Below are 25,028 nucleotides of genomic sequence, written 5' to 3'. Positions count from 1 at the left end.
CTTTCAAAATTCAGATTAGGAATTTACAACTGTCAGAACCCAGTTTTCTGAACCAAGTTGAATTTAGCTACATTGGGGTTGGAGAGGCTTCTTTGATAAAGCTTAGATATTTAAATTGTATGGCGCACAAATAAGTATGTGGACATTTAAATCTTTGACTGCCTAGAGCTCAGAAACAAAATGCACGTAAAGGCGTTGTAGTCACACCAAAGAAACATCTTGTATTGAACGCCTACAGGCAGTGTTTGCACCAGAGAGACATCTTGTTTGAATGCATAAAGGGTTCGCAGTCAAAAGATTGAAGACCAACAGATGTTAATGAGAAATGGTTTAATTAGGTGTACTTTCTTAGAAGACACAGAATTTGAGTTAGACAAAAGAAGAGATGGAAAAGAACAAGGAATAGAAGCCTATAAAGCAGCAGTTCTCAACCTGTGGGTCGCGATCCATAGGAACTGTATTAAAGGCTCGCGGCATTAGGAAGGTTGAGAACCACTGCTATAAAGGCAAAGAAAAAGGAATGAACAGTGTTTGGGAAGAAAGTAGAGACAGGATAAGAGGACCTGACTCAAGTGGGGGATTGATTAGTGATGTTACCACCCACTTGGGTTTCTTACCCACTGCCCAGATAAAGGTTGGTATACTGAGACAGCAGGAGTCGGAGCAAAGAAAGAACTTAGTATTTCGAGGTACCAAGCAAGGAAATGGGAAAATTTCGCAAACCCAACTCTGTTGAGGATTTTGGGGCTAAGATTTTGAATAGTTGGTTTGGTGAACAAAGGGCTAGGGAATTGGGTCTACTTATTGTTTAGGGATAAATTGATATGGTTGGGAAATAGAAATTGTGTCCTTTGCTGGGACATTTGTTGAGTAGCTGGTCACAGGACTTGTTGGATGAGTTCTCATGTATGGCCACTGGTCTGATTGACATCACTTGGTCCCCTCAAATGCAGACTCTGGAAGATATCTCAAAGACCACTCTTAAGGTTTTATAATAGTGATGTTATTTATAGAAGTGATGAAGAAGTCAAAAATCTTGCTCCTGTCAAGGATATGTGACACTTAAGAAGTAAGCATTTAGAGCAGTGAGAAGTTAACAAAGACTGGTTAACTTTTAGCTATTGATATACTTATAGATATCAGACTTTTATCACTGTTTTTGCTTTGTGGCTCACATTATTTTATTATAGGCAATTTCAGTGAGAAAGGTTTCGCTAGGTAAACATGAGCTAACTCTAACTTAAATAAATTATTTTATTATTAAAAGAATTTTAAGAATTGTTATATCTTTTCGGCTTATAAAATGGCATTTCTTTTAATTTTCGTCTGATTTCCAAACGTGTGCATGCATATGTATGCACTTCATATGTTGATTTTTACAGAAAGGGTTCACTATCATCTGGTATGAATTCTTCTAGAGACTGTCATATTCATATGAGCATATCACAAACTTTGGTTTATTCCCAAAAAGCTTTTTTTAAATAGTAGTTTTTCCGTATGTACTCTGTATAGTGCTTTTGCTTTCAAATCATTGTTGTACTTCTATACAAAAGGCTTTTTATTTTTGAGGATCCTGGGATTTTTTTTGTATTGCATGATCTTTCCTCATTCACTGATGACTTCAACATCTAAGTTTTAGCCTTCCATCTTTACTTTAATTCTTGACATCATTTCTGGACTTCATTGCTCCTAAGGATAAGCCCACTAAGCATTCTAACCTCACAGTTCATTTAATTCTCAATAAAGACCTTCATCTTTTCCTATTTCAAAAACTATCTCTTATGCCATATTAAAAAGAATTTTTTTTTTTTTTTGCAAAGTTTAAGTTGTAATTTCAATGAGGTTTGACACACAAACAGTTGAGTAACTAATTCTTTGACAAGCTTGGGATAGAGCAATTTATCCCCACAAGTGTTTTTGTGTGCCTTGGTAGTAGCGATCTCCTTTCCTACATCCAGGCACTGACAAACATGGATCTGCTTTTTGGTTTGATGGTTTTGCTTTTTCTTGTATTATATTAAATGGAATCATACAATGTATATTTTGAGTCTGGCTTCCTTTACTTAACGTCATGCATTTGAGATACATCCATGGTGTTGCATGTTATCAGTAGTTCTTTTCAATAGATGAATGGTATTTCATTGTAGCATAGTTTATCTATTCAACAGTTGAAGGGCACTGAGTTATTTTCAGTTATGGATGATTATGAGTGAAATTGTATGAACACTTGCATATAGATTTTTGGGTAAATGTAAGTTTTATTTCTCTTGCACATACTATGTAGATGTGAGGTTGTTGGATGATGTGGTACTGTTTGTTTACCTTATTAGAAATTTTCAAACTGTTTTCCATTTTGCATTTCTATCGGTAATTTATAAGAATTCCAATTGCTCTGCATTCTCTTTTTTTTTTTTGGAGACAGAGTCTCAAGCTATCACCCTGGATAGAGTGCCTTGGGATCACAGCTCACAGCAACCTCAAACTCCTGGGCCCAAGCAGTTCTCTTGCCTCAGCCTCCCAAGTAGCTGGACTACAGGTGCCCGCCACAACACCTGGCTATTTTTTGGACTGGGCTGGATTCGAACCTGCCAGCTCCGGTGTATGTGGCTGTCACCCTTGCCGCCTGCGCCTGAGTTAGAGGTGCCGAGCCTTTTTTTTTGAGACAGTGTCTCACTGTGTCACCCTTGGTAGAGTGCTGTGACATCACAGCTCACAGCAATCTCAGACTCTTGGGCTTAAGCAATTCTCTTGCCTCAACATCCCAAGTAGCTGGGACTACAGGTGCCCACTATTTTTTGTGGGTGGCCTGGCTATTTTTTGTCACAGCTGTCATTGTTGTTTAGCTAGCCTGGGCCAGGTTCGAACCCACCACCCTCAGTGTATGTGGCTGGCGTGATAACCACTGTGCTACGGGCGCTGAGCCCGGTTACTGTGCATTTTTACCAACACATGAGGAGCAGCTTTTATGTTGCTATTTTTATATATTAATATAATGGTATTTTCTTGAGATTTTAATTTGCATATCAATGATATATTCGGCGTTTTTATGTGTTCATTTGTTATTTATGTGTTCTTTAGTGATGTATCTGTTTAAAGCTTTTGCGTGTTATAAAAATTTGCATTGGCTGCTTTCTTAATGTTGAGTTTAAGAATTTATATAGTCTAGAGATAAGTCTTATCAGGTATATGATTAACAGAAATTTTATATGTGCTATAAACTCACATTATGAGTATTTTATATTAGATAGTTGATTATTTTTAGATGTTTTAAAAATAGAGAAAAAAATCTGTTTTTAAAAAAATTCTATAATTTTATTAAGACAAAAATATGGAATGCTTCATGAATTTATGTGTCATCCTTGTGCAGGGGCCATGGTAATCTTTTCTGTTTCGTTTAAATTTTAGTAGATGTGCTGCCGAAGCAAGCACAAGAAAATACATTTACCATCATCTTGACCATTTTTGGAGAATTTTCATTTGCTCGTGTAGATCTAAATGTGTGTATGATACCATTTCTTCTGCCTGAAGCATTTTTTTTTAATATTTCCTTTATTTCTCTTTGGATTAAAATGAGGGTACATATGCTTAGGTTGCATTGTATGCATTTGTAAGGTAAAGAAGGGCCAAGTTGTAGTTGTGACCTTCACCCTGGAAGGGTACCATTTAACCTTACATTGTATCCACTAGGTGGGAACTTACCAAACATCTTCTCTCCTCCCTCCTTCTTTGAGTTTTTGAGTTTTTCCCCCAAGTGCACCTGGTCTTGTTAATCTTCGAGTTTCTACTTAGTACTGAGTACATGGGATGCTTGATTTTTCCATTTTTGTGATACTTAAGGAAAGCATTCTCCAAATCCATCTAAGTTGTAACAAAAAGTACAAAATCTTCATCATTTTATGGCTGAATAGTATTCCACGGTATATATATATATATCACAGTTTATTAATCCATTTGTTGAAGGGCACTTTGGTTGTTTCTATGTCTTTGCAATTGTAAATTGGGCTACGATAAACATTTGAGTACATATGTCCTTATTATAAGATGACTTTTTTCTTTTGGGTAGATACCTAGTAATGAGATTGTGGGATCAAATGGAAGGTCTACTTTTCAATTTTTGAGGATTCTCCATACTTCTTTCCATAAAGGCTGTACTAATTTGCAGTTCCATCAACAGTGTATGAGTGTTCCCTTCTCTCTGCAACCATCCCAGCATCTGCTCCTTTGAGACCTTGTGATGTGGGCCATTCTAACTTGAGATTAGGTGGTATCTCAAAGTGGTTTTGATGTGCATTTCTCTAATAGAGACAGTGAGCATTGCTTCATGCGTTTTTTAACCATTCATCTGTCCTCATGAGAAAAGATTCTTTTCATGTCTTTTGCCCAGTTTTTAATGATGTCCTTTGCTTGAGTTCTTTGTAGATTCTGGTTATTAAACCTTTTGTTGGATTCATAACATGCAAATATCTTCTTAAACTCTGAAGGTTATGTCTTTGATTTGTTGATTGTGTTCTTACCTGTGCAGAAATTTGCTAACTTTATCAGGTCTCATTTATTTATTTTTGTTGTTGCTGCAATTTGCTTTTGAGGTCTTCTTCATAAATTCTTTCCCAACTCTTTCAGAGTTTTCTTCACACTTTCTTCTAGAGTTTGTATACTTTCATGTCTTAGGTTTAAGTCTTTTATCCATTGTGAGTTAACTTTTTAATTGGTGAGAGATGTGGGTCCAGTTTCAGCCTTTTATGCATGGCTAACCAGTTTTCCCAGTACCATTTATTAAATAGGAATTTTTTTCCCCAGTATGTTTTTGTTTGCTATAGAAGATCAGATTGTGATATGAGGCTTGTTTTATCTCTGAGTTTTCTGTTCTGTTCTATAGATCTGTTTTTATTTTTATGACAATACTATGCTGTTTTGATCACTATGGACTTGCAGTATAACTTAAAGTCTAGTAATGTGATGCCTTCAGATTTGTTCTTATTTCATAGAATTGTGTTTGCTATTTTTTTGTTTTCTGGTTTCCATATGAAACAAAAAAACATTTTTTTCAAGTTCTTTAAAGTATGACAATGGACTTTTAATGGGAATGGCATTAATTAAATATGTAGATTGCTTTGGGTAATCTAGACATTTTAACAATATTGATCCTTTCCAGCTATGCACATGGTATGTTCTTCCAGTTGTTAACATGCTCTGCTATTTCTTTCCTCAGCGATTCACATTTCTCTCTATAGAGATCCTTCACATTCTTAAGGTGTTTCATTTTCTTTGGAGCTAATATTGTGAAGAGTATTTTGTCTTTAATTTTGATTCTTAGCTTGCCTTTTGTTGGCATGTATGAAGACTACTGATTTGTGAACGTTGATTTTGTATCCTGATATGTTGCCATATTTCTCGGTTACTTCCAAGAGTCTCATGAGGTTTTCTAAGTATAATATTATATCGTTAGGAAACACAGATAGTTTGAACTACTCTGTCCCCATTTGGATACCCTTGATATTCTTCTCTTGCCTGATTGCATTCACTAGGACTTCCAGCACTGTTGAATAGTAGTGGCAATAGTGGACATTGTTGTCTGGCTCTAGTTCTAAGTGGAAATGTTTTCAATTTTTGTGTATTCAGTATAAGGTTAGCTGTTAGTATAATGTTTGTCGTAAATGTCCTCCATCAGTTTAAGAAATGTCCATCCATGGCTATTAAGTTTTCTTATCAAAAAAGGAGGCTGAATTTGGTCAAAGGCTTTTTGTGTCTATTGAGAGGATCATATGGTCCTCTATTAATGTAATGAGTTGCAATTAGCTATTTATGTAATGAGCTACAATTGTGGATTTTTTTATGTTGAATCAGCTTTACATGCCTGAGATGAAGCCCACTTGGTCATGATGTCGTATTTTTTTGATCTGCAGCTAAATTTTTTTTGCTAGAATTTTATTGAGTGTCTTTGTATCAATATTCATTAATAATACTGATCTGTAGTTTTTTTTGTTGAGTCTTTTTCTGGTTTTGGTATTAGGGTGATATTTGCTTTGTAGAAGCAATTGGAGAGGATTCCTTCCTTCTCAATGTTTTGGAATACATACAAACGAGCTTTTCTTTAAAGGTTTGGTAAAATAGAATTCTGGTGTGAAATCATCTGGGCCACAACTTTTTTTGTTGGAATCTTTTTTATTGTTGTTGCAATTTTAGTGATTGATATTGGTGTATTCAAGAGTTCTATTTCTTCCTGTTTGAGCCTAGGGAGGTAGTGTGATTCCAGGAACTGGTGCATTTCCTCCACATTTTCAGCATTTCTTGTAGTGTATGTCTGCTGATAATGAATTTTCTCTCTGTTTATTTGTCTATGTTTATTTGTTTATTTTTCAAATATTTTTGAAAAATATTTTTTGCTGAGTATAGAATTCTAGGTTGACACTTTGTTTCTTCTATCACTTTAAAGATGCACTTCATTGTCTTCTAGTGCATAATTTTGGATATGTAATAATTCTGTAATTATTATCTGTGTTCTTGCACATGTAATTTGGCTCTTTTCCTCTGGCTGATTTCAAGATTTTCTTCAAGTATTTATTTTGCTTAATGTTCTCTGAAATATTTGGATCTGTGAGTTGAAGTCTTTCATTACTTTTGCAACAGTCTTAGCTATTGTGAGTAAAGGAAGAGATGGATTACAAGCAAGCAAGCATGAGAAAACTTTTCATGGTGCTGAAAGTGTTTACCCTGACTCTAGCAGTTGTTTTATGGGTGTATGTGCATGTCAGAGTTCTTCAAATTGTATAATTTAAATGTGTAGTCTCCTAACTGCAAATTAGGCATTGTGGAAGAAAGAACAAAGGATCAATGAATTTGCTTTTGAATATCATAATGGAGATCCAGGCAGGCAGTAAGGCGAGAACAAGAAAAAGAAAGCAATAAGGATTGGTTAAGAAAAGAAAACCAAAATTGTCTAGACATTAGATGATAGATTTATATACTGTATAATATATTTAATTGTTTTTTTAGTTTGAATTTTTTTCTTTGTTTTGTTTTTTTGAGACAGAGTTTCACTTTGTCACCCTCAGTAGAGTGCTGTAATGTCACAGCTCACAGCAACCTCAAACTCTTGGGTTTAAGCAGTTCTCTTGCCTCAGCCTCCCAAGTTGCTGGTACTACAGGTCCCCGCCACAACACTTGGGTATTTTTTTTAGAGACAAGGTCTTGCTCTTGCTTAGACTGGTCTCAAACTCCTGAGCTCAGGCAATCTACCCACCTTGGCCTCTCAGAGTGCTGGGAAGATAGGCATGAGCCACCATTCCTGGCCTGTATTGTATTATGTAAAGAATCTCTAAGAATCTACAAGTTAATTATTATAACTGGAGAATTTAGCATTGTAGGTAGATACAAGGTCAATGTGTAAACATCCCTTGTATGTCTATAAACTTGGAAGCAACAAAACTTTCACCCAAAGATAACATTTTCAATAGTACCAGCACTGAAGTGTGAATAAATTTTAACAGGAAATGCGTAAAACCCAGTCTTGTCTACTAAGGAATTAAAAAATGCTATAGAGCAGATGTATATCTTATTTGCTTTTCTTCAAGCATAAGGCTAGGAAATGTGCATTGTTTAAATTCAGTGAGCTTATACAAGGAGAGGCTATACATTTTGTCTAATATAACATAGAATATTATCCTACAACAGTAATATATTTGCAGTAATATTTTTGAAACACATTGATCACAACAAAGTAGAATATCTTAATAGGAGAGTTTGCATTTAATCTGAGTCTTTATCCCGTATTGATGTCTTTTGTTCAGTTTTTTTATAAGCTTGCTCTGACAGTACATTGTTTTTCACTTTTCTACCTGAAATTATCACTCATGGGAACTAGTACGAAGTCATTCAGTACAAATTTACCGAGTATCATAACTACCTTACTTTGTCCAATCTAAGATATTATTAGTTGGAAGATGCATCATTGGTTCATGTTTTATTAAATGAAAAAATTGGTGACCTTTTAACTGACACACCTTGATTCTAAGTGAATCTTGCTTTTAAAGATACTAAAATGATTTCCAAAAGCACATTATAATTCATGAAATATTTCTATAAAACTATTACCAATATTTTACAGTTTAGGAATACCACTAAAGAACATCTACTTTTTCTTCGATTTGTAGGTTCTGTCATGCTGCTGCCTTTAGTTTTTCCCTCACTAATCCACGCATGTTTACATTAGTTTCTTTTCTTAGTCTCCCAGTTATTTGGTCATCCTGATCATTTTCTTTAGATGTCTGTAGTTTATTGTTTGAATGTGATACAGACTTGAAAATGGAAAATTGTAAAATCTTAAAATTAGTATGTCCAAAAAGTAGAACACTTGGGAAATTGATGAACTAGGGTTTTATAACTTGACAAGATTGTCAGTAATTTTTTTTTGCTAAAATTTAAAGCTGTCTGTAGTAATGAACAAATTGTTTTAATTTTCACGAGCACTTTTACATTTAATACATCATACTTTTCACAGCAGCAGTTTCTCTTCATTGACATTCACTCATTTATGTAATTGAGGTTAAAGATACCATTTTAAAATATTTTTGGAAAGAAATATACATATATTCTAATTATTCTTCCCCTTTCTACGAGCTTATTATGTAAGAAATCCGCCCATAGCATTTTAACCCAGGATTATTTCTGAATGACAAAAGTTGTTTGTTTTAATAGTAAATGTTTGCTTTTGAATATTTTGATTTCTTTACAATTATGTAATTTCTGGTAGTCATCGTGTGACTTTATGAAGTTGTGTATTGACTAGTTCAGCTTAATTCAACTGTAAGAAAAGTAATACTCATTGTATGTTAAATTAATTGCTGGTTCATATTTTTTAGTATTTAATACAGTTTTCTCTCTTTAAAAACACAGGTTTTGAGAGTATTTTAGAAGGGCTTTATGGACCACGGCTACGAAGAGACCTCAGTTTATTTGAAGGTAATTTTCCAAAGTTGATTAAAAATTTTACCCTGTCTAGTTTAAAAAATGAAAAATTGTTGTTTTGTACTACTTTACATGAATTTATAAACAATCTTAATTAGAAAATATTTTTAAATTGCTAATTAAAATAATTAATTTTTTATTACATAATCTTTCAAAATTTTTTGTTACATTAAATTACAATAGAAAATGAAGCTTCTTTTCAGCTAGTGATGTAATATAAGTTTTGTTGTTTTATAAATCACATGTCCTAACTTATTTTTACATAGGATTTCCATAAATCAAACAAATGTTAATTAAATAAATTGATCAAATCATTACATTTTATTTAAGAATTATTTAAATAAATGTCCAGTTAAATAAGTGTCATTTACAAAATGGTTGCCCAAATTTTTATTTTTGTTTGTTGTTTTAATTTTCATAGTGTTTTTATATTTTTCTTAGTGAAACACAAATACTGGAAAGGGAGAATCTCTGGCTAAATGACCTAATCTATTGACTTCCCTTTGTCTCTTTTTGTCAGGATATCTCTTTTTAAAACCTGAAGAGCTAGAGGTGTTATAAAACACTTCTCAAAGGAAGAATTGATAGAAAAGAATATTGAGAAAAGTCCAGAGGTCGATTTTTTTTTTCCTAGTTTTATTGAGTTTGGGAAAGTCATTAAGCCATTCAGCATATTTATAATCAATAAAGTTGGTTCTTCGCTATCATAGTTTGTGAAAATAAGTAAAGCCTTTGTTGCTGGCGTTCAAAGCAGAAGTTTCTTGGGTGGTAATATTGGTAGTAATGATGCCGATAATGATTAATAACAACATTTTTTTTTAACTTAACACAAATACATTTTTTAGTAAATATGACTTGCTTTGATTTTCTTTTCAACTATTGTATGTAAAGGATATTCCTAAGTAGTAATTTCTTATCACTTTGTTTTCAAATTTATGTCTGTAAACCATACTGAAATATCTTTTCCTGTATTTCCAAAAATTGTGATTACTTTTGCTATCTCTATAATGTCGTAAGAGTTTTTAATATTTTCATGTAAGTTTTAAAAATTGAGTACAATTTATAATTTTAGGGTTAGATTATATCATAAAGTGTCGTATTGTGTTTATAACTGCCTTCTAATGTGCCTCCCATCATAGTCTATACACATTCCAAAGAACAAGGGCTTACTATCAAATTGAAAATAATTTATTTCTAATGATAAAATCTAATGTTTTTAAGGTATGGTTGGGAAAAAGGACTTTTTGTGCCTTACTTTAATAAAACTTAAGGCCCCTATGTATACGTGTATTCCTAGTTACAACTTTCCTAAAAGAGATAGTTTGTCACTAAGTATCAAAAACCTAAAAAAAGATTTTACTTTTAACTGTCTTAAAAAGATAAGCAGATAAGTATGCAAAAGTTAAATTGTATATACAAGGATGCTCATTTTAGTCCATTTTAGGTTATTTCCAAATTTTTTGCTATTATACATTAAGTTAATGCATGACATGGAAGGATTGTTAGATTGAAGAAAAGCAGTTCTGTTGCATATACTACAGTCTGATTCATCCTACTTTTATAGAGAAAAAAAGAAAAGTATATGTTTTATTGAAAATGGACTATAGAGACAGAAATGTTCATGGAGGTTATATTTGAAGTATGGAGTATAGATGATTTTTGCTTCCTTTATGTTTCTAATTTTTTCAATATCAAACATGTATTAGATAATTTTTAAAGTGTGAAACGTAAAAACATACTTTATATGTTTCTTACTGAAACTTAATAAATATTGGAAAGGCAGATGTGTAGCTGAGTAAATAAAGAGTATTATGTATTTTTACTAACTATTCAATTTTTCAGTGATAATGATCATATTATGTGTGAACAGTATAGAATATCTAATGAACTTTATTCAGTTTTATAAATTACAGAATCATAAAGGAAATTCTATTTTATTAGGGTTCTCAATTTATAAACACTTTCACATGTAACTTGTATTTTCTTAAACTATTCTTGAAGTGGGAATGGGGTTTTACAGGAATATAGGGACACAACAATTTTTAATCATTCTCATGTAGTGTTTAAAGAACTTGTGGGTTATATTAATTGTATTGCTAGTAGCTTATGGTCTTCAGTGTCCTTAAGCCTGAGGTCAGGATGATGGTATTCAAATTTGTATTCCTAGTAGCTAGTCAGTGTTCATAAAGGTCAGAATAGCTCATTGAAACCCATGCAGTATAGGTTACAGATTTGCAGCTCTATCTCCTATTGCTCATGATACAGGCAGCCTAAAACCCATATTGCTACTCTGAGATACTGCTTGTGTGGTCAAAGTTTTATACTGTTTGCTGTTTATTGTATCTTCCTCTTCCAAAAGCTCTAGCATAAGTACTTGTGGAATATTTTGATCTGTGATAATGCTGAAAATTGCTGTGATACAATAGTTTAACTATTTTATTACTTGCGTGGAAATGGAGAGCACTAGGAGAGAACATATTTATAGGCATATCTGAAATTTTACCATACAGTTCATTTATATCTTGGGTAGTGCCAGGTACTTTTTTCTACTTTGATTTTTGATTGAATTATTTCTGGATTTTGTTGTTGTTGTTGTTATTTGGTCAGTTCTATGTGTTAACTCATTATCTCCTCCTATTATACTCTGATACCTTTCTGCTGAGGCCAAAAGTATCTCTAAGGGTCCTTCTCTCTTTTGTGTAAATAAGTAGGGAGACAGCTTTTATTTGAGACAATCTTGCTCTGTTACCCAGCCTAGAGTACAGTAGCCTGGTCATAGCTCACTGTGACCTCACATTCCTGGGCTCAAGTATGTGCCACCATACCAACTAATTATTTTTATATTTTGTAGAGATGGGGTCTTGCTATGAGACCCCAGGTGGTCTCAAACTCCTGGACTCAAGCAGTCCTCCTACCTTGACCTCCCAAGGTGCCGGGATTATAGGTGTGAGCCACCATACTTGGCCTAAATAACTTTTTTTTTTAAATCTTTGAACATTTGAATTTTAATAACAAATTTAAAACTAATTTTACCTTAAAAGATAACACAATCACCTGCATGTCAAGCTATTTGAGTCATTCCTGTTAAAAGTTCTCAATCTCCCCAGAGACATAGTTACAGCAGTCTCTAGTAAGCCCTGAAGCATTTCAGAATGCTTCAGCACAGTTCCCAACGGGGTATTTCCCATTTCCTTCCCTCAGACACACCATGCACGTTACAGATGAGTAAGAACGGGGCCACAGATAGAGTAAAAACAGGGATACAGACTGGGGCCACTCGCAATCATTTCACCCTGTGAAGGAGAGGTTGGCACTCCACCTATAGTTACCCACCTTAGTCTCCAAACACTCACATGCACACAATTCCAACCTATTTCCTAACCTGGGCAACTTTGATTTCCCACCTGAATTGCCACTTAGCCTGTTTGAGGCTTCCTCTGGTCCTGCCATTAGGAGCCAACACTCCCCCGGCCCTCAGTCACACAACACCCACACTCACACTCTCTCATACACCTCCCACAGTCCTGCTGGTGATTTAATGCCCAAGGGTTGATGCCCTGCTTCCACTCATAGTGAGAACCCAGGGTCTATCCTACCTTGTTTCCGACATCAGTTCCTGTGTGCCAGTTCTTCCAGGTGTTTGATTCCTTTAAGACCTGCAGAGAGGGGAGAGTGGGTCCTTTCTCTGCCCAGTTGAGGCATCCACACATCACCCATGCTGATCAGGGCCCCCCTGCGTGGGTGTTCAGAGGGTTGGGGGCAACTACCAGGTCCGTCTGAGCCTGTTCTCTCCTTGGGTGGTCTCGCTTCCCGGTCAGGGAACCAGAAGTCTTGCAGGAAGACAAAGCCCAGTGGAGGGAACGAACATCTAAACACTCTACTTAAGAGGAAAGAAGGCTTTAATGTAGCTGGCAGACCAAACGCATAGAAGAATTCAAAATGTCCGTGCTCCCTAAATAACTGTTTTAAGTTGAAAGAATGATAGCGGTGATGGGTGTAGTCAGAAGTTTTCTGCTCATTCTTTATTAATGCTGAGCAGGGTTATTCAGTTATAAATCATAGAGCTAAGAGTATGTATGAACATTTGCAACAACCTGTTTCCAGTCAAATGAATGGTATCCATGTAGAGCATGACCTTAAGGATGGATGGAAACTCCAAAATGTGCCCATTCCAGCGTTTTATGATTCTTTTGGCTAAGGAGAGCTTTTTCTTAAATCTCTTAATTTTAATCATTTCTTGTTTTAGCATAGTTTTACAGTGAATTAAATATTTTTATCTGAGATAATTGTAAGCAATGCAGACTGATTTTAGTTTCATAACTTTTTCTGTGGAGCTGATGAATAACAAAGGAAAAATTTAACAAATCAAGAACTTAACCTATGCCTGATGTTTCTTTAGCCTTCCTTTCTTACGTGCTGTTCTTCCATATTCATATTTGAGGTCAGTGTTATGTTACTTCATTGCCTTCTGGTAACCCAGGTTGTACTTGTGACCCTCTGTCTCTTACTTCCTCCACTTTTGTTTATACAGTTTTGTATGTATGTATATATGTACATTTATAATATTTCCTTTGGAAATTAGTTATTATACAAAGTGCTGAAGGTTCTGAAGAAATAAATGTCTGCATTATTTTTAGAATATTATTTCTTTATACTTAGCACATGTTCATTTTAGAAAAACAGAAAATAGAGATAAGCCAGAAGACAAAATTAACCCTAATCTCACTATCCAGAGATAATTATCTCTATTAACATTTTTATATAAATTTAAAATACACTTGCATGCAAATACAAACATTCTTTTATTAAAGTCATGTACACTGTATGCATAGTGTGCATACGTATGTATATAAGTTCATACTATACACACTTTTGTGCCTGTTGTGTTTACTCACTGATACATCATTTAGGATATAAAGTTCTAGATTATCATTTTTAATGGCTGCACTGGATTTATTGTGAAACTATGATAATTAATTAAGGTAATTCATTTAGTATCCTATTGATGTATATCTATTTTTTTTATATAGATCTTGTATTTGATGTCCTCCTTAATGCTTTTTGTGGGGGAGGAGTTATAAAATTTGAATCTCAGGTGTTCCTTTTCTCACACATAGGCACAGACTTGCTTCACTGATCTTTTAGCCCAAATGTTCAAATTTTGTTTCTCTAGGTGCCTTCGGTAAATTCTTCATCTTTTTTCTTGCTTTTTTGAATTAAAGTAAGTTAATTAAAGTTGCTAATCAAAGTTGATGGCTAGAGTAATACTATAATAATAAACCTGAATCTGTGCATGGATGAAGACAGTCGTATGTTTTGAAGGGAATTTAATCCAGTGTTGTCAGAGTTTAAAGCCTCTTGAAGACACTTGTAAAAGCTATTCATTATAGTCATATTCAGCTTTTTTCTCATCCTGTTTTAAAGCAGTGTGATTTCTTTGTTGTTATTATTAAAAATGGTTTACTTCTTAGATGCTAGGATTAAGAGTATAGATAGTCCTTGCTAGACATATAAATTAGTATATAGTTTTAGATAAAGCATTGGAAATCTGAGCCCTGGTTACTGACTTTTCTCAACTTAGAGAACAAATACATTGGAGATCAGTGCGAAACTGGCTCGTAAATGCTTATTGGTTTTTCTCTACATGTGTGTCCACATATCAAAGGGATTATTTATATCAGGGCTGCAACCGACTGCATGTGGGCTACATCCAGCTCATTGACTGTTTTGAATGGCCTGTAAACTAAAGATGGCTTTTACATTTTTAAATAGTTGAAAAAAATTAAGATCTCATGACATGTGCAAATTATATGAAGTTCAGATTTAATTGTTCAGTTAAGAAAGTTTTATTGGGCACAATCCATCTTATTCATTGATGGCTGCTTTTGTTGTACTACAGTAGGAGAATTGAATGACTGTTACAAAGACTATATGGCTTGCAAAACCTAATTTATTATTTGGCTCTTTATAGAAAAGATTTACTGACCCCTGACTTACAACACTGATTGAAACATACTGTGCTTAGCCTAATGTCCTTTTTTTCTAACTATTAACACTATGATAATGGGGGCAACAAAACTACTTTTAAATAAGATTTATTAGATGAAATATTTAAATACTTATTTTGTGTTTGATACTGATTAGCAATCAGGAAAGAAAAATGAATTAAGATTTCTTCTTACTAGGAGCTTATGGTCTAGTATTAATTCAAAAGTTAGCAGTTTTCTAGTATGAATTGATCATTATTTATGTTATATAATTAAAATCAGAGACTCTAACACTATTTTATTATATAAATTACATTATTATTAATGAAAGTCCATAGATTACATCAAGTTCATTCTTGCGTGCTGAACAATTTTATGGTTTTGCCAAATGCATATGTATCTTAGTGGTATCATACACAATGTGTATCACTGTCCTAAAAATCTCCAGTACTATATCTGTGTATCCTCTCTGCCCCCCAACATGGTAAACACTGACCTTTTTATTGTCTCTGAGTTCATATAGTTGGAGTAATATAGTATGTGGCTTTTTCAGATTCGCTTCTTTCACTTAGCAATGTGCATTTAAGGATCCTATATGCTTTTTTGTTTTTGGTATCTCATTTCTTTTTATTGCTGAGTAATACCACCTTATATGAATATACCATAGTTTGCTTATCTGTTCATCTATTGAAATATCTCGGTGATTTTTAAGTTTTGGTTATTTTAAATAAGGCTGCTATAAACATTAATAAGCAAATTCTTGTGTAGACAAAAATTTTCAATTCATTTTGGTAAATACTTAGGACTACCACTGATAAATCACATAGAAGGACTATGTTTAGCTTTGTTAGAAACTGCCAGACTGTTTTCAAAAGTGGCTGTATCATTTTGCATTCTCACTTCCAGGTTCCTGTTCCTCCACATCCTCACTTGTCTTACATGTCCATGTTTTAGATTTTACCTGTTCTGATAAAAATGTAGCTGTATTTCATTGTAGTTCCCAAATGATGTGATATTGAATACCTTTACATAGCCACCATTGTATATCTTTGTGAGGTGTCTATTCAGATAAGTTTTGGTATTTGGATAATGATGGAATCATAGAATAAATGAGACAGTATTTTCTCTACTTCTCTTTTCCTAAACAGACTGCTGGGAAACCATCTTTCTTACTTAGGTTTTCAATTATTGATTTAAGTAGATGCAGGCCTATTGAGGACATTTATTTTTGCCTTGTGTGAGATTTGGTAGATTGTGTCTTCTGAGGACTTGGCCCATTTCATCTAAAGTTGTCAACTTTGTGGACATAATATTCTTTTATTATCCTTTTAATATCCACAGGATCAGTAGTGATAGTCCATCTTTCATTTCTGATATTGGAAATTTGTGTTTTCTCTCTTCTTAATTGACTAGCCAGACTTGGCTAGAGGTTTACAAATTTTATTGATCTTTTTAAAGAGCTAGCTGATCCTAATTTTTAAAAAGGCATAGTATAAACTGGAAAAATACATAGCAAAATGTTAATCATTATCTTTGAATGAAGGGATTATGAATAATTTTTCTTTTCCCTTTGTACTTTTAATATAGTTAATATACAGTTTCATGTTGAAATTTTGTTCTTGAATTGCATTGTCCATTGTTCAGTATCTTTTCCCCAAGTCAACACAGTTATAATTAGTGTTTCATGATCTTTACAAAAAATCTTGTTCAGTATTCTTTTTTATTTCTCAGTGGTTTTTGTTTCTGGGAACTCTAAATTTATATCCTATGGATAAAGCATTCTTAAAAAAAAAATTAAAAAGAAATGAAGTTATTTAGAAGAAAATGAAATTACTATTTATTTAACTTGTTAGGTGTTAGCACTTGTTTTAATTTAATTTTTTACTACAGTCTTAATATGCAATTGTTATCCTCTTTATTTTACAAACAAGGAAACTGGAACTCGGAGAAATTAGCTTGCCTGAGGTGACGTCTAGTATGTAGAAAAGCCAATGGTTCAGTACAAAAGTTCTCTGATGTTAGTCTAGATTAGGCAAAATGATTGTAGCCAGACTTTTTACTACAGGAGTACATACATCCATGGTAGAAGATTGACCTTTGTCATTCATTTACTATCAGTTTTTATTATGTTGTTGCCCTTTATTGATAATGCTGTTTCTGTAAGGTATACAATCAGCACTTTTTGAGCTTATATCTTTGCATATTAAAGTTTCAAAAAGAGAGCTAACTTCTTTTAAAGAGAAGTATCTTTAGTGAGATGAAAAGATTACCTGGGGAGAAGGGACATCTGAACTAGAGTTGATTTTTCAAAATCTGTTTTCCCATGTAGAAAAAATACATTCTGTCATCATTCATTTGGACTCAAAATTCAAAGCTAATGTAGAAAGGGTAGTTATTAAATATTTCTAAGTAAACCTATACATTTTAGCTCTGTAAAACTTAATGGCCATTATTTATTCAGTTGATTAATCCGTGTCATTTATTTGTCTAGGCATTTGATTTGATCAAGGTTTTCTTGAAGAATTCCTACTAAAATAACTAAAATAAGTGACATAATTTCAGCATGCTTTGATTTTTGTCTTACAAGTGACAGTTAATCTAAAGTTGTCACTTGAGTCAACATATTTCTCAATGAAATTTCTTGAAACCTTACTACCATTTTTTAAAAATTGCTCTTCTCTAGGTCTACCAACTATTTTTTGAGAATCCTTTCATAAGGCCATGGTTAAAAAAAAGAAAAAGGCAGTAAGATTTTCTTGACCTATCAAAATAATATTATTGTTGGCATATGAATCATATCTTTGCAATGATCATGCCGCATGACAGACAGCTCCAAAATCTTTTGTACAGTTGTGGGTGGTCTGGTCCAGCTGGACTCCGCTTTGGATGGGATTAACATCTTCTCCACAAGGGCTTCATTCATCCCATTGAATTAGAGAGTTCTGCTTCCCTCCTAAGATGCCCTGCATGAGATTATACTCAGGAGTATGTGTATGTGATTCTTTTAGCCAGGGGTAAAAAGCTGAAAACAACATAAGCTTACATAACTACAGTTCTTTAAGGACTAGCTTCTTAATTGTATAGATTGCTTAAACTTTTTTGATTAGTCAGATTTTTAACCAATATTTTTAAGCATATATTTAATTAAAATTATCTTCTGCAAATTAAAATTAAATTAAAATCTGTATTCTACAAATTAACTTTATTAAATACGTGTACAGTGAAACAGTATTTTTAAAAAATGACTAATTCTGCCTTGTTTATAACTAGCCTTGGCATGGTATTTATAGTTTATAAAGTATTTTTACATTTTTTTCTTTTGATCCACAAATAAGTTAGGTGATGTGATCTTTATTTTACTTGAGGTAATTAAGACAAAAAACTTTGTAGCTTGAAAAGGTTACAACTAATAAGTAGTATTCCATCCCAGATTTTCAGAGGCTTCAAATTCACTTACCCTTTTCAGTACTCTATACTGCCCTTAATGTTCCCTTTTCAAACTTGTGTGAATATTAGCACTGTGTATATTTGTGTACCACTGAACAAGTCAAAGGGAGATATTATTACACTGTTTATATTTCAACAAACTGTGTTACTGTCTATTCTGATCATGATATCTGACTTGATTTGGGGGGGTCCCAGTGGCTGACCCTAACTATTAGTAGTTATTCACTATAATTCCAGGAAAGATAAACTTTCTGTATAGTTTAACAGAGATATGATGTATTCAGATTCATTATGCATTTCAAAAGTACAAGAGAAAATTATTGTGGCAGTGTTTTTCACATTAGTGATGGTTTAGCTGCCTCAGATGATAATGATTTTATGTTTGGAGTTTTATGTAGGGATTGTTCCGGGAAAGAAATCAGAGGGATTTTCTACTGCAAGGGTTAAGTTCAGAAATCACTTGCCTGTATCAAATATAGTTAGGATGACAATTTTATTATAACTTCATAATATTCCTTCAGTAGAAAATGTTTTTTTCTAGAAATTCTCTAATATCTTACAACAGTTGGATTATAAGGCATTTTCTCCTGAAAACAAAATCTATCTCTTGTATTGAACAATATACCTTATTTACTTACCTGATTTTTAGTTTAACCTTTCCAACAAAGCCTTTGGACGATGTAACAGAAATCTGATCTGACTTTTCAGCTATGGATTTTTACTGGTTTTCTTGGGCAAAATTTCATTTTTAAAAGATCTATGAGCTTTTCTGATGCTTTCTTCATTCTTTTGTGTTGGCTTTCATGGTATGCAAAATTTATTCCTTTCCTTTCCATACCTTCCCCCTTTGTTATGATTTCTTTCATAGTTAAAATAAAAACAATGTTAATGGACAATGATAAATTAAATCTCTTAGAAGGTTAGATAATTGATCCCTATTAGAAAATTATTAATTTAGAAACAGCTCATTGTTCTTGCTGTTTTGTCCCCTAATAGTGCAAAGTTACTCTCCTTACAGCTTTCTCTGTTTATTTCCTTATAGCTATCATCAGTTTAGTTTTAAGGTTAGTCCTTCTCCCCTTATTGTTTAGTAGTCAGTTTTTTGTTTTTGTTTTTTTTGGTTTTTTATACGAGTCATTGCTGTGGAGAGTGGTAATTTTATTTGTTTTAATAAAAGTTAGTGTATTTAATGAATTTTTTCCCTCTTTTAAAGACTGTGAACCAGAAGAGCTGACTGACTGGTCTATGGATGAAAAATGTTCATTTTGTAACCTACAGAGAGAAGCAGTCAGTGTAAGTTTTAGTGCTATGAAATTATTTTTAAACTAATGCACAATTGTAACACAGTTTTTTTTTTAAATCTAATTTGTTCTGAAAATTTGTGACTCACAGTGGAAGTTTAAATACTTTGGTTAAAAAAAAAAGAATTAAAAAAATACTTTGGTAAACGAAAAGATTATTTTAAAGTCTTATATTACAAGTCAATATTTAGTTAAACTTGCAGGTAAAATCCTAGAAAATTCATCTTTTTTGCTTATTTATTTTACATTTCTTTCTTACTGTTCCTGGAGTCAGGAAGTTCAGTTCAAGTCTGTTTTGTATATAGATAAACAGGGTGAGTGTGGAGGCCTGCTTTGATCTGAGACCACCCTATAGTCTGAATTTTTAGGGATCCGTAGCAAGGGGATTATGTGCTATTTGTTAGCCTTTCACTTACTCTTGAATCTTTTGTATATTATAATTATCTCCTGTGTAAATGATGAAATATTTAAGTGTCTATTGAATACAGGGTAACTATGCAACCAGCGTCTTACATGGTGGGAAGTCCTGATTCCTTTTCTTCTATTGTGAGGAGGGCTGAGAAGAAATGAGAACTTGAGAACCTATACCAATTTTGGTCAGATTAGTGGGTAAACATACCTGCTTTGTTGTTAAAACTTGGATAAGATTACGTTACTAGCATGTGTCATGTGGTGAATTTTTCAAATATATTTTATCTGCTCTTCCTTTTTTTTTTAATTATAGTTTTGCTGAGGAATTGGCTGTTTTGACCCTCTGTCACAGCTAAAGTTCTTTTTTTCCTGACTCTTGTCTCAAATTTTGTGTTCCCTCTGTACAGTTTTATATAATTTAAAAGAATAGGTGAGCATTTAGAGAATTACCTTTTTGCCATTTTAAATGGAATTCTGTGTTTACGTATGTGATTTTGTATGTTATTGTTTGTTTATACTTTTAGGATTGTATACCATCTCTTGATTCTTCACAGTCAACGCCAACGGAGGAGCTATCATCTCAGGGCCAGTCCAACACTGATAAGATTGAATACCAAGCAGAAAATTACCTAAATACACTCTTTCGAAAGAAAGGTAATATTGGTATGTTTTCTCATTTAAAATTTGCAATAGAAATCTAAAATGTTTAATTTTTTTTCGCAAGAATGCTTTTTGCATGCTAATCTTTCTACTTCATTTTTTATTATTTCTTTATCTTTGATTTTTCTGTATATTTTTAGGGACAGTAGGATTCTCACTTATTCTATTGCTAATCTTGTAGTAGGCATTCCTTTTCAGCATTCTATTCTCAGATCTCTCCCTGACCTTGATCATACATTTTCCTTGTCTATTAATTAGGTACCTTTTAAAAAGTTTCATGCTTCTGGTCTTTGTTTTATTATTGTTCTCAAAACTTCAAAAGTTGTTGATATTCAAAAAATTGTAGAATATACAATATTGTACTACAAAGCCTTCGCTAATAATGTAACAGTTGGATCATTTAGGGGCCTTGCTGGAGTATATTCGCTGGCTTGCTATTTCAGTGTCTACTTGGTAGCTTGAATATACTTACTTGAATTAAAAAAAATCAGGTGTTCTTTTTTACTTCTTGTCTGTCTAAGTTACTCAAACCAAATAGTTCTTGTTTTACTTGTTCCCTTATGTGACACGAATGTATCAAGCAGAAGTAGTTTTTATGTGTTAGTTACTTGGGAAAAGCCTCAAAGAACCTTCTTTCATTTTCTGTTCTTGAGTCTTCCTCCAGGAGTAGTGTCTTATTTATACCACATGGACCTTTGGAGTGAGTTACAGTGTATGTTAGGGGAAGGGGGTGGATTATTCTATCAGCTTCTAGAGATTGAGTAAACGTTACCATATTGTCATTTATTTGTTGACCCTACTTTGCTTCTCTTTGAAATTAGGTACCACCAGATGTTTTCTAATTGATAATCTTCATTTTTTTTATTCAACAATGTTAAAACCAGTCCTCACCTTTGAGAAAGAAGTCTTCTGTTTAGTTTTAAGCACTATAAGTTCTTTTATGTTGAAATACAGGAATCCTCTGATTAGAAAAATTATTAGTAAAATTCAAAGGCCTTAAGAACTGTGTTTTGTTTTTTTTAAGTGCAAAGGACTGAAGATCTTTTCCTGTGTGTTACTAAACTGTTGAGAAATTTGCTTTTATCTTTTAAAACAAATTCTTTTTTCAAAATTTTTAGTCTAAACAAATGTTAAAAATATTTTATAACTGGGCGTGGTGGCATGTTCTGTACAGTAAATCCTTGAGTTACATCCAGCTTACATACAACTCGCACTTACGAATGGAGGCTATTACAGTACTGTACAGCAGGGGTCCCCAACCACCGGGCCGCAGCCAAAGCGTACCACACAGCGTTCCAGTTACCACGCTCGTCGTAAAGTTACCGTGCTCATCAAAAAAGTTACCGTGCTCGTTGAAAAGTTACCGTGCTCACTCATGCCGACGAGGGGTGTCCGCCTCTTCTTCCGGGTCCGGTTCGTAGTACTGTACATTACAGGGAGCTGGCTCTTGTTATTCTCGTAACCCTGTACACTGTCATATCACGTTTTTAAATCAGTGACATTTTTGTCTTCACCCTGCAGTGATGGCTCTGAAACACAAATCTGATGCAAGTGCTGGTGATACGGTAAAGAAAAGAAAAACCATCACCTTGGAAAATAAAGTAGAAATAATAAAGAGATCAGAGAGAGGTGAAACTCCATCATCCATTGGCAGAGCATTTGCTTACAGTCGGTCAACAATCGCAACAATTCTAAAAGATAAAGGTAGAATAATGGAGCATGTGAAAGGCCATACCCCAATGAATGCTACTGTTATTACCAAGCAACGCAGTGGTTTAATAATCGAGATGGAAAGGCTTTTGATAATTTGGATAGAAGACCAAAATCAGCGTAATATGCCTATCAGTCTTTCTTTAGTACAAAAAAAGGCCCGAAGCCTTTTCAATGATTTAAAAGCTGCTCGTATATCAAGTGAAGGCTATTGCAGTGAAGACTTTGTTGCAAGTAGGGGCTGGTTCACTCGCTTTAAAGAAAGGGCAAATTTGCATAATATTAAAGTTCAAGGTGAAACCAACGGAGACCTTATGGAACTAGAGCAGCAGATGATAGCATTTAGGGAAGAAAACAGGGACCTAGAAACTCCAAAATTGAAAAAGTTTTCTACAAAAGAGTTAGCTGATGCTTTTCGCCTCATTGAAGCAGGAATGGCAAAGTTAGAGGAGCAAGATCCTGACACAGAGAGGTTCACCAAAGTTTACGGTATAGTTACTGAGGGCCTGAGATGCTACAGGGCCATTTATGATGAGAAAAAGAAAGGCTTTGTACAAACCTCCCTCGATGCCTACTTCAAGAAACTGACTCCAGCAGCAGAATCAGAGCCTGACTCTCTAATACCAGTCCCATCCTCTCCAAGTCCACCATCAGCTACATCATCCAAGATTGTTTAAGGTTGTATTTGAAAATGTTTACGTATTTATATGCACGGAGAGGTACAAATAAATAACTGTGTTAAGACAACCATCTGTCTAAGTTGCATTTAATAGGTAAATGTACCTTTTCTAACTTACATACAGATTCAGCTTAAGAGCAGACCTACAGAAGCTATCTTGTTCATAACCTGGTCCTGCTACTCGAGAGGCTGAGGTGAGAAGGGAGCTTGAACCCAGGAGTTTGAGGCCAGTCTGGTAGTCAACATAGTAAGACTCCATCTCTAAAAAAGAAAAAAAAATTTAAGTATTTTGCACACTTTTTAAAAGAATTTTATAACATACTGAGAAGATTTTATTCTGTCAGTATATTTATACTTAGAAGAAGAATTATGTTATCAGACTTGTATCCCTGAGAGAACTGGAGGCAGTATACACATTTACATACATGTACATAGTAAGTTTTATTTACGTTGGAACTCACTACTCAGTCTTATTTTCCTTTGAGTTATTTGTAATGGTAATATTAGAATTATCAACAATGACCTTTAATTTTTGGTAATGTGGAGTTAGCCTATGCTTCATTCCCCTGTTAAGAGTAATCAGTAAAAACTTGGTACTATTTCAGCTGATTCAAGCATCTTTGTCTCCATGAGGTCTCCTGTCAATGGTTGGATGAGTATAAGATATTTAGTGACTTCTCCATTGGAGGATTTCTTGGCTTTCTTCAAAACCCAGTGAAAGATTGCACCCAATTTTTAAATTGAAGATTCTTCTTAGTGTTTTTACTTTATTTCAGTCTTGTCTTTGTTCATGTCTTGATTTGTAGTTCATCATCACTTTCCAGACTTAATTGAACATAAAGGTTTTTCTCCTTGTTTACTTGGATTTGTTTTTATTTTTTTTAATTTTTTTCAGCAGAATTATTTTAGAGATTGCCAATATGATCTGACCAGGATGAAGCTACCGTGTTTCCCCCAAAATAAGACCTACCTCAAAAATAAGCCCTAGCAGGATTTCTGTACATTTGTTAAATATAAGCCCTACCCTGATAATAAGACCTGGTGATGCTTTTCACTGAGGAGCGGTAAGGAAGACTGGAATACTTTTTTTTTTTTTTTAATTGAATGGTAACTATGTACATTAATGCATTTCTGGGGTACAGTGTGGGGTTTTCACATGCAGACTGGAATACCTTTTATCTGCCACAGCTACTTTCTCCCAGCCGAGCCGTTGGCACTTGGGCCAGTGTGTGTGTGGTAACCACAATCACAGGCATCCTATTGCGCACGTGCGATCTGCTAGGGGAAAGGAGTTTATGCATCACTAGTGCCAGCCCCACCAACAAGGTCAGCTCCCCCTATCAGGTTCCAGAAGAAAATGACTTAACTGTATTTGAATAAATGTAGATTATGACATCCCCTTAAAATAAGCCCTAGTGTGTCTTCTTGAGAAAAAATAAATATGAGACAGTGTCTTATTTGGGGGGAAACACTGTAGAAGATAGTAATAGTATCCCTTAAATGGCCTTAACTCCTTTATTTGTTATTATTTCTTGAATTCTGCTATTAACTTTACTTGGAAATAAAAGGTAAAAAAATTGTTTTTATAGACAAGAAACACTTTTGATATACCATCTTTTTAGAGAAGACTTTGTCTCTTGAAAATTTCCCATACTCAGTCATTTTTAGGAATTCTGGATATTGGTGGCAGTAGGATTACCAATACTTAAAATGTTCCATAGTTTGAGGAGTGTATGTGTGTTAATCATCTTAATGTAAAAAACCGTTTAATATCCTTAATGTACATTATTTATCTGTCATTTTTCTTGACTTGGGCTTTTGGGGATGGAGCTAATGATAAATGTGAGCTATTATTGAGAATATTCCTAG

The 25,028-nt window shown here is 33.8% G+C and overlaps 1 protein-coding gene and 1 non-coding gene across 5 annotated transcripts in view; one reads left to right on the top strand and one right to left on the bottom strand.

Moving 5' to 3' along the window:
* The window catches only part of LCORL (ligand dependent nuclear receptor corepressor like), a 133,055-nt gene that overhangs the window by 24,333 nt on the left and 83,694 nt on the right, over positions 1 to 25,028 (top strand). For all 4 annotated transcript variants that reach the window (XM_012807456.2, XM_023515330.1, XM_023515329.1 and 1 more), the window contains exons 2-4: positions 8,893 to 8,958; positions 19,612 to 19,691; positions 20,635 to 20,764. In XM_012807456.2, the coding sequence (XP_012662910.1) occupies positions 8,893 to 8,958; positions 19,612 to 19,691; positions 20,635 to 20,764 (276 nt within the window). The remainder of the gene's footprint in view (positions 1 to 8,892; positions 8,959 to 19,611; positions 19,692 to 20,634; positions 20,765 to 25,028) is intronic.
* On the bottom strand, positions 3,323 to 3,429 carry LOC111726534. The gene has a single exon (XR_002774292.1). It is a non-coding gene; the product is annotated as a U6 spliceosomal RNA (small nuclear RNA).

Source organism: Otolemur garnettii, unplaced genomic scaffold, assembly GCF_000181295.1.
Source record: "Otolemur garnettii isolate 467f Iridium unplaced genomic scaffold, OtoGar3 scaffold00069, whole genome shotgun sequence".
In the NCBI taxonomy this organism is placed as follows: domain Eukaryota; kingdom Metazoa; phylum Chordata; class Mammalia; order Primates; family Galagidae; genus Otolemur; species Otolemur garnettii.
Note: the sequence above shows the minus strand (reverse complement) of the source record. Positions and strands in the feature narration are given on the sequence as shown.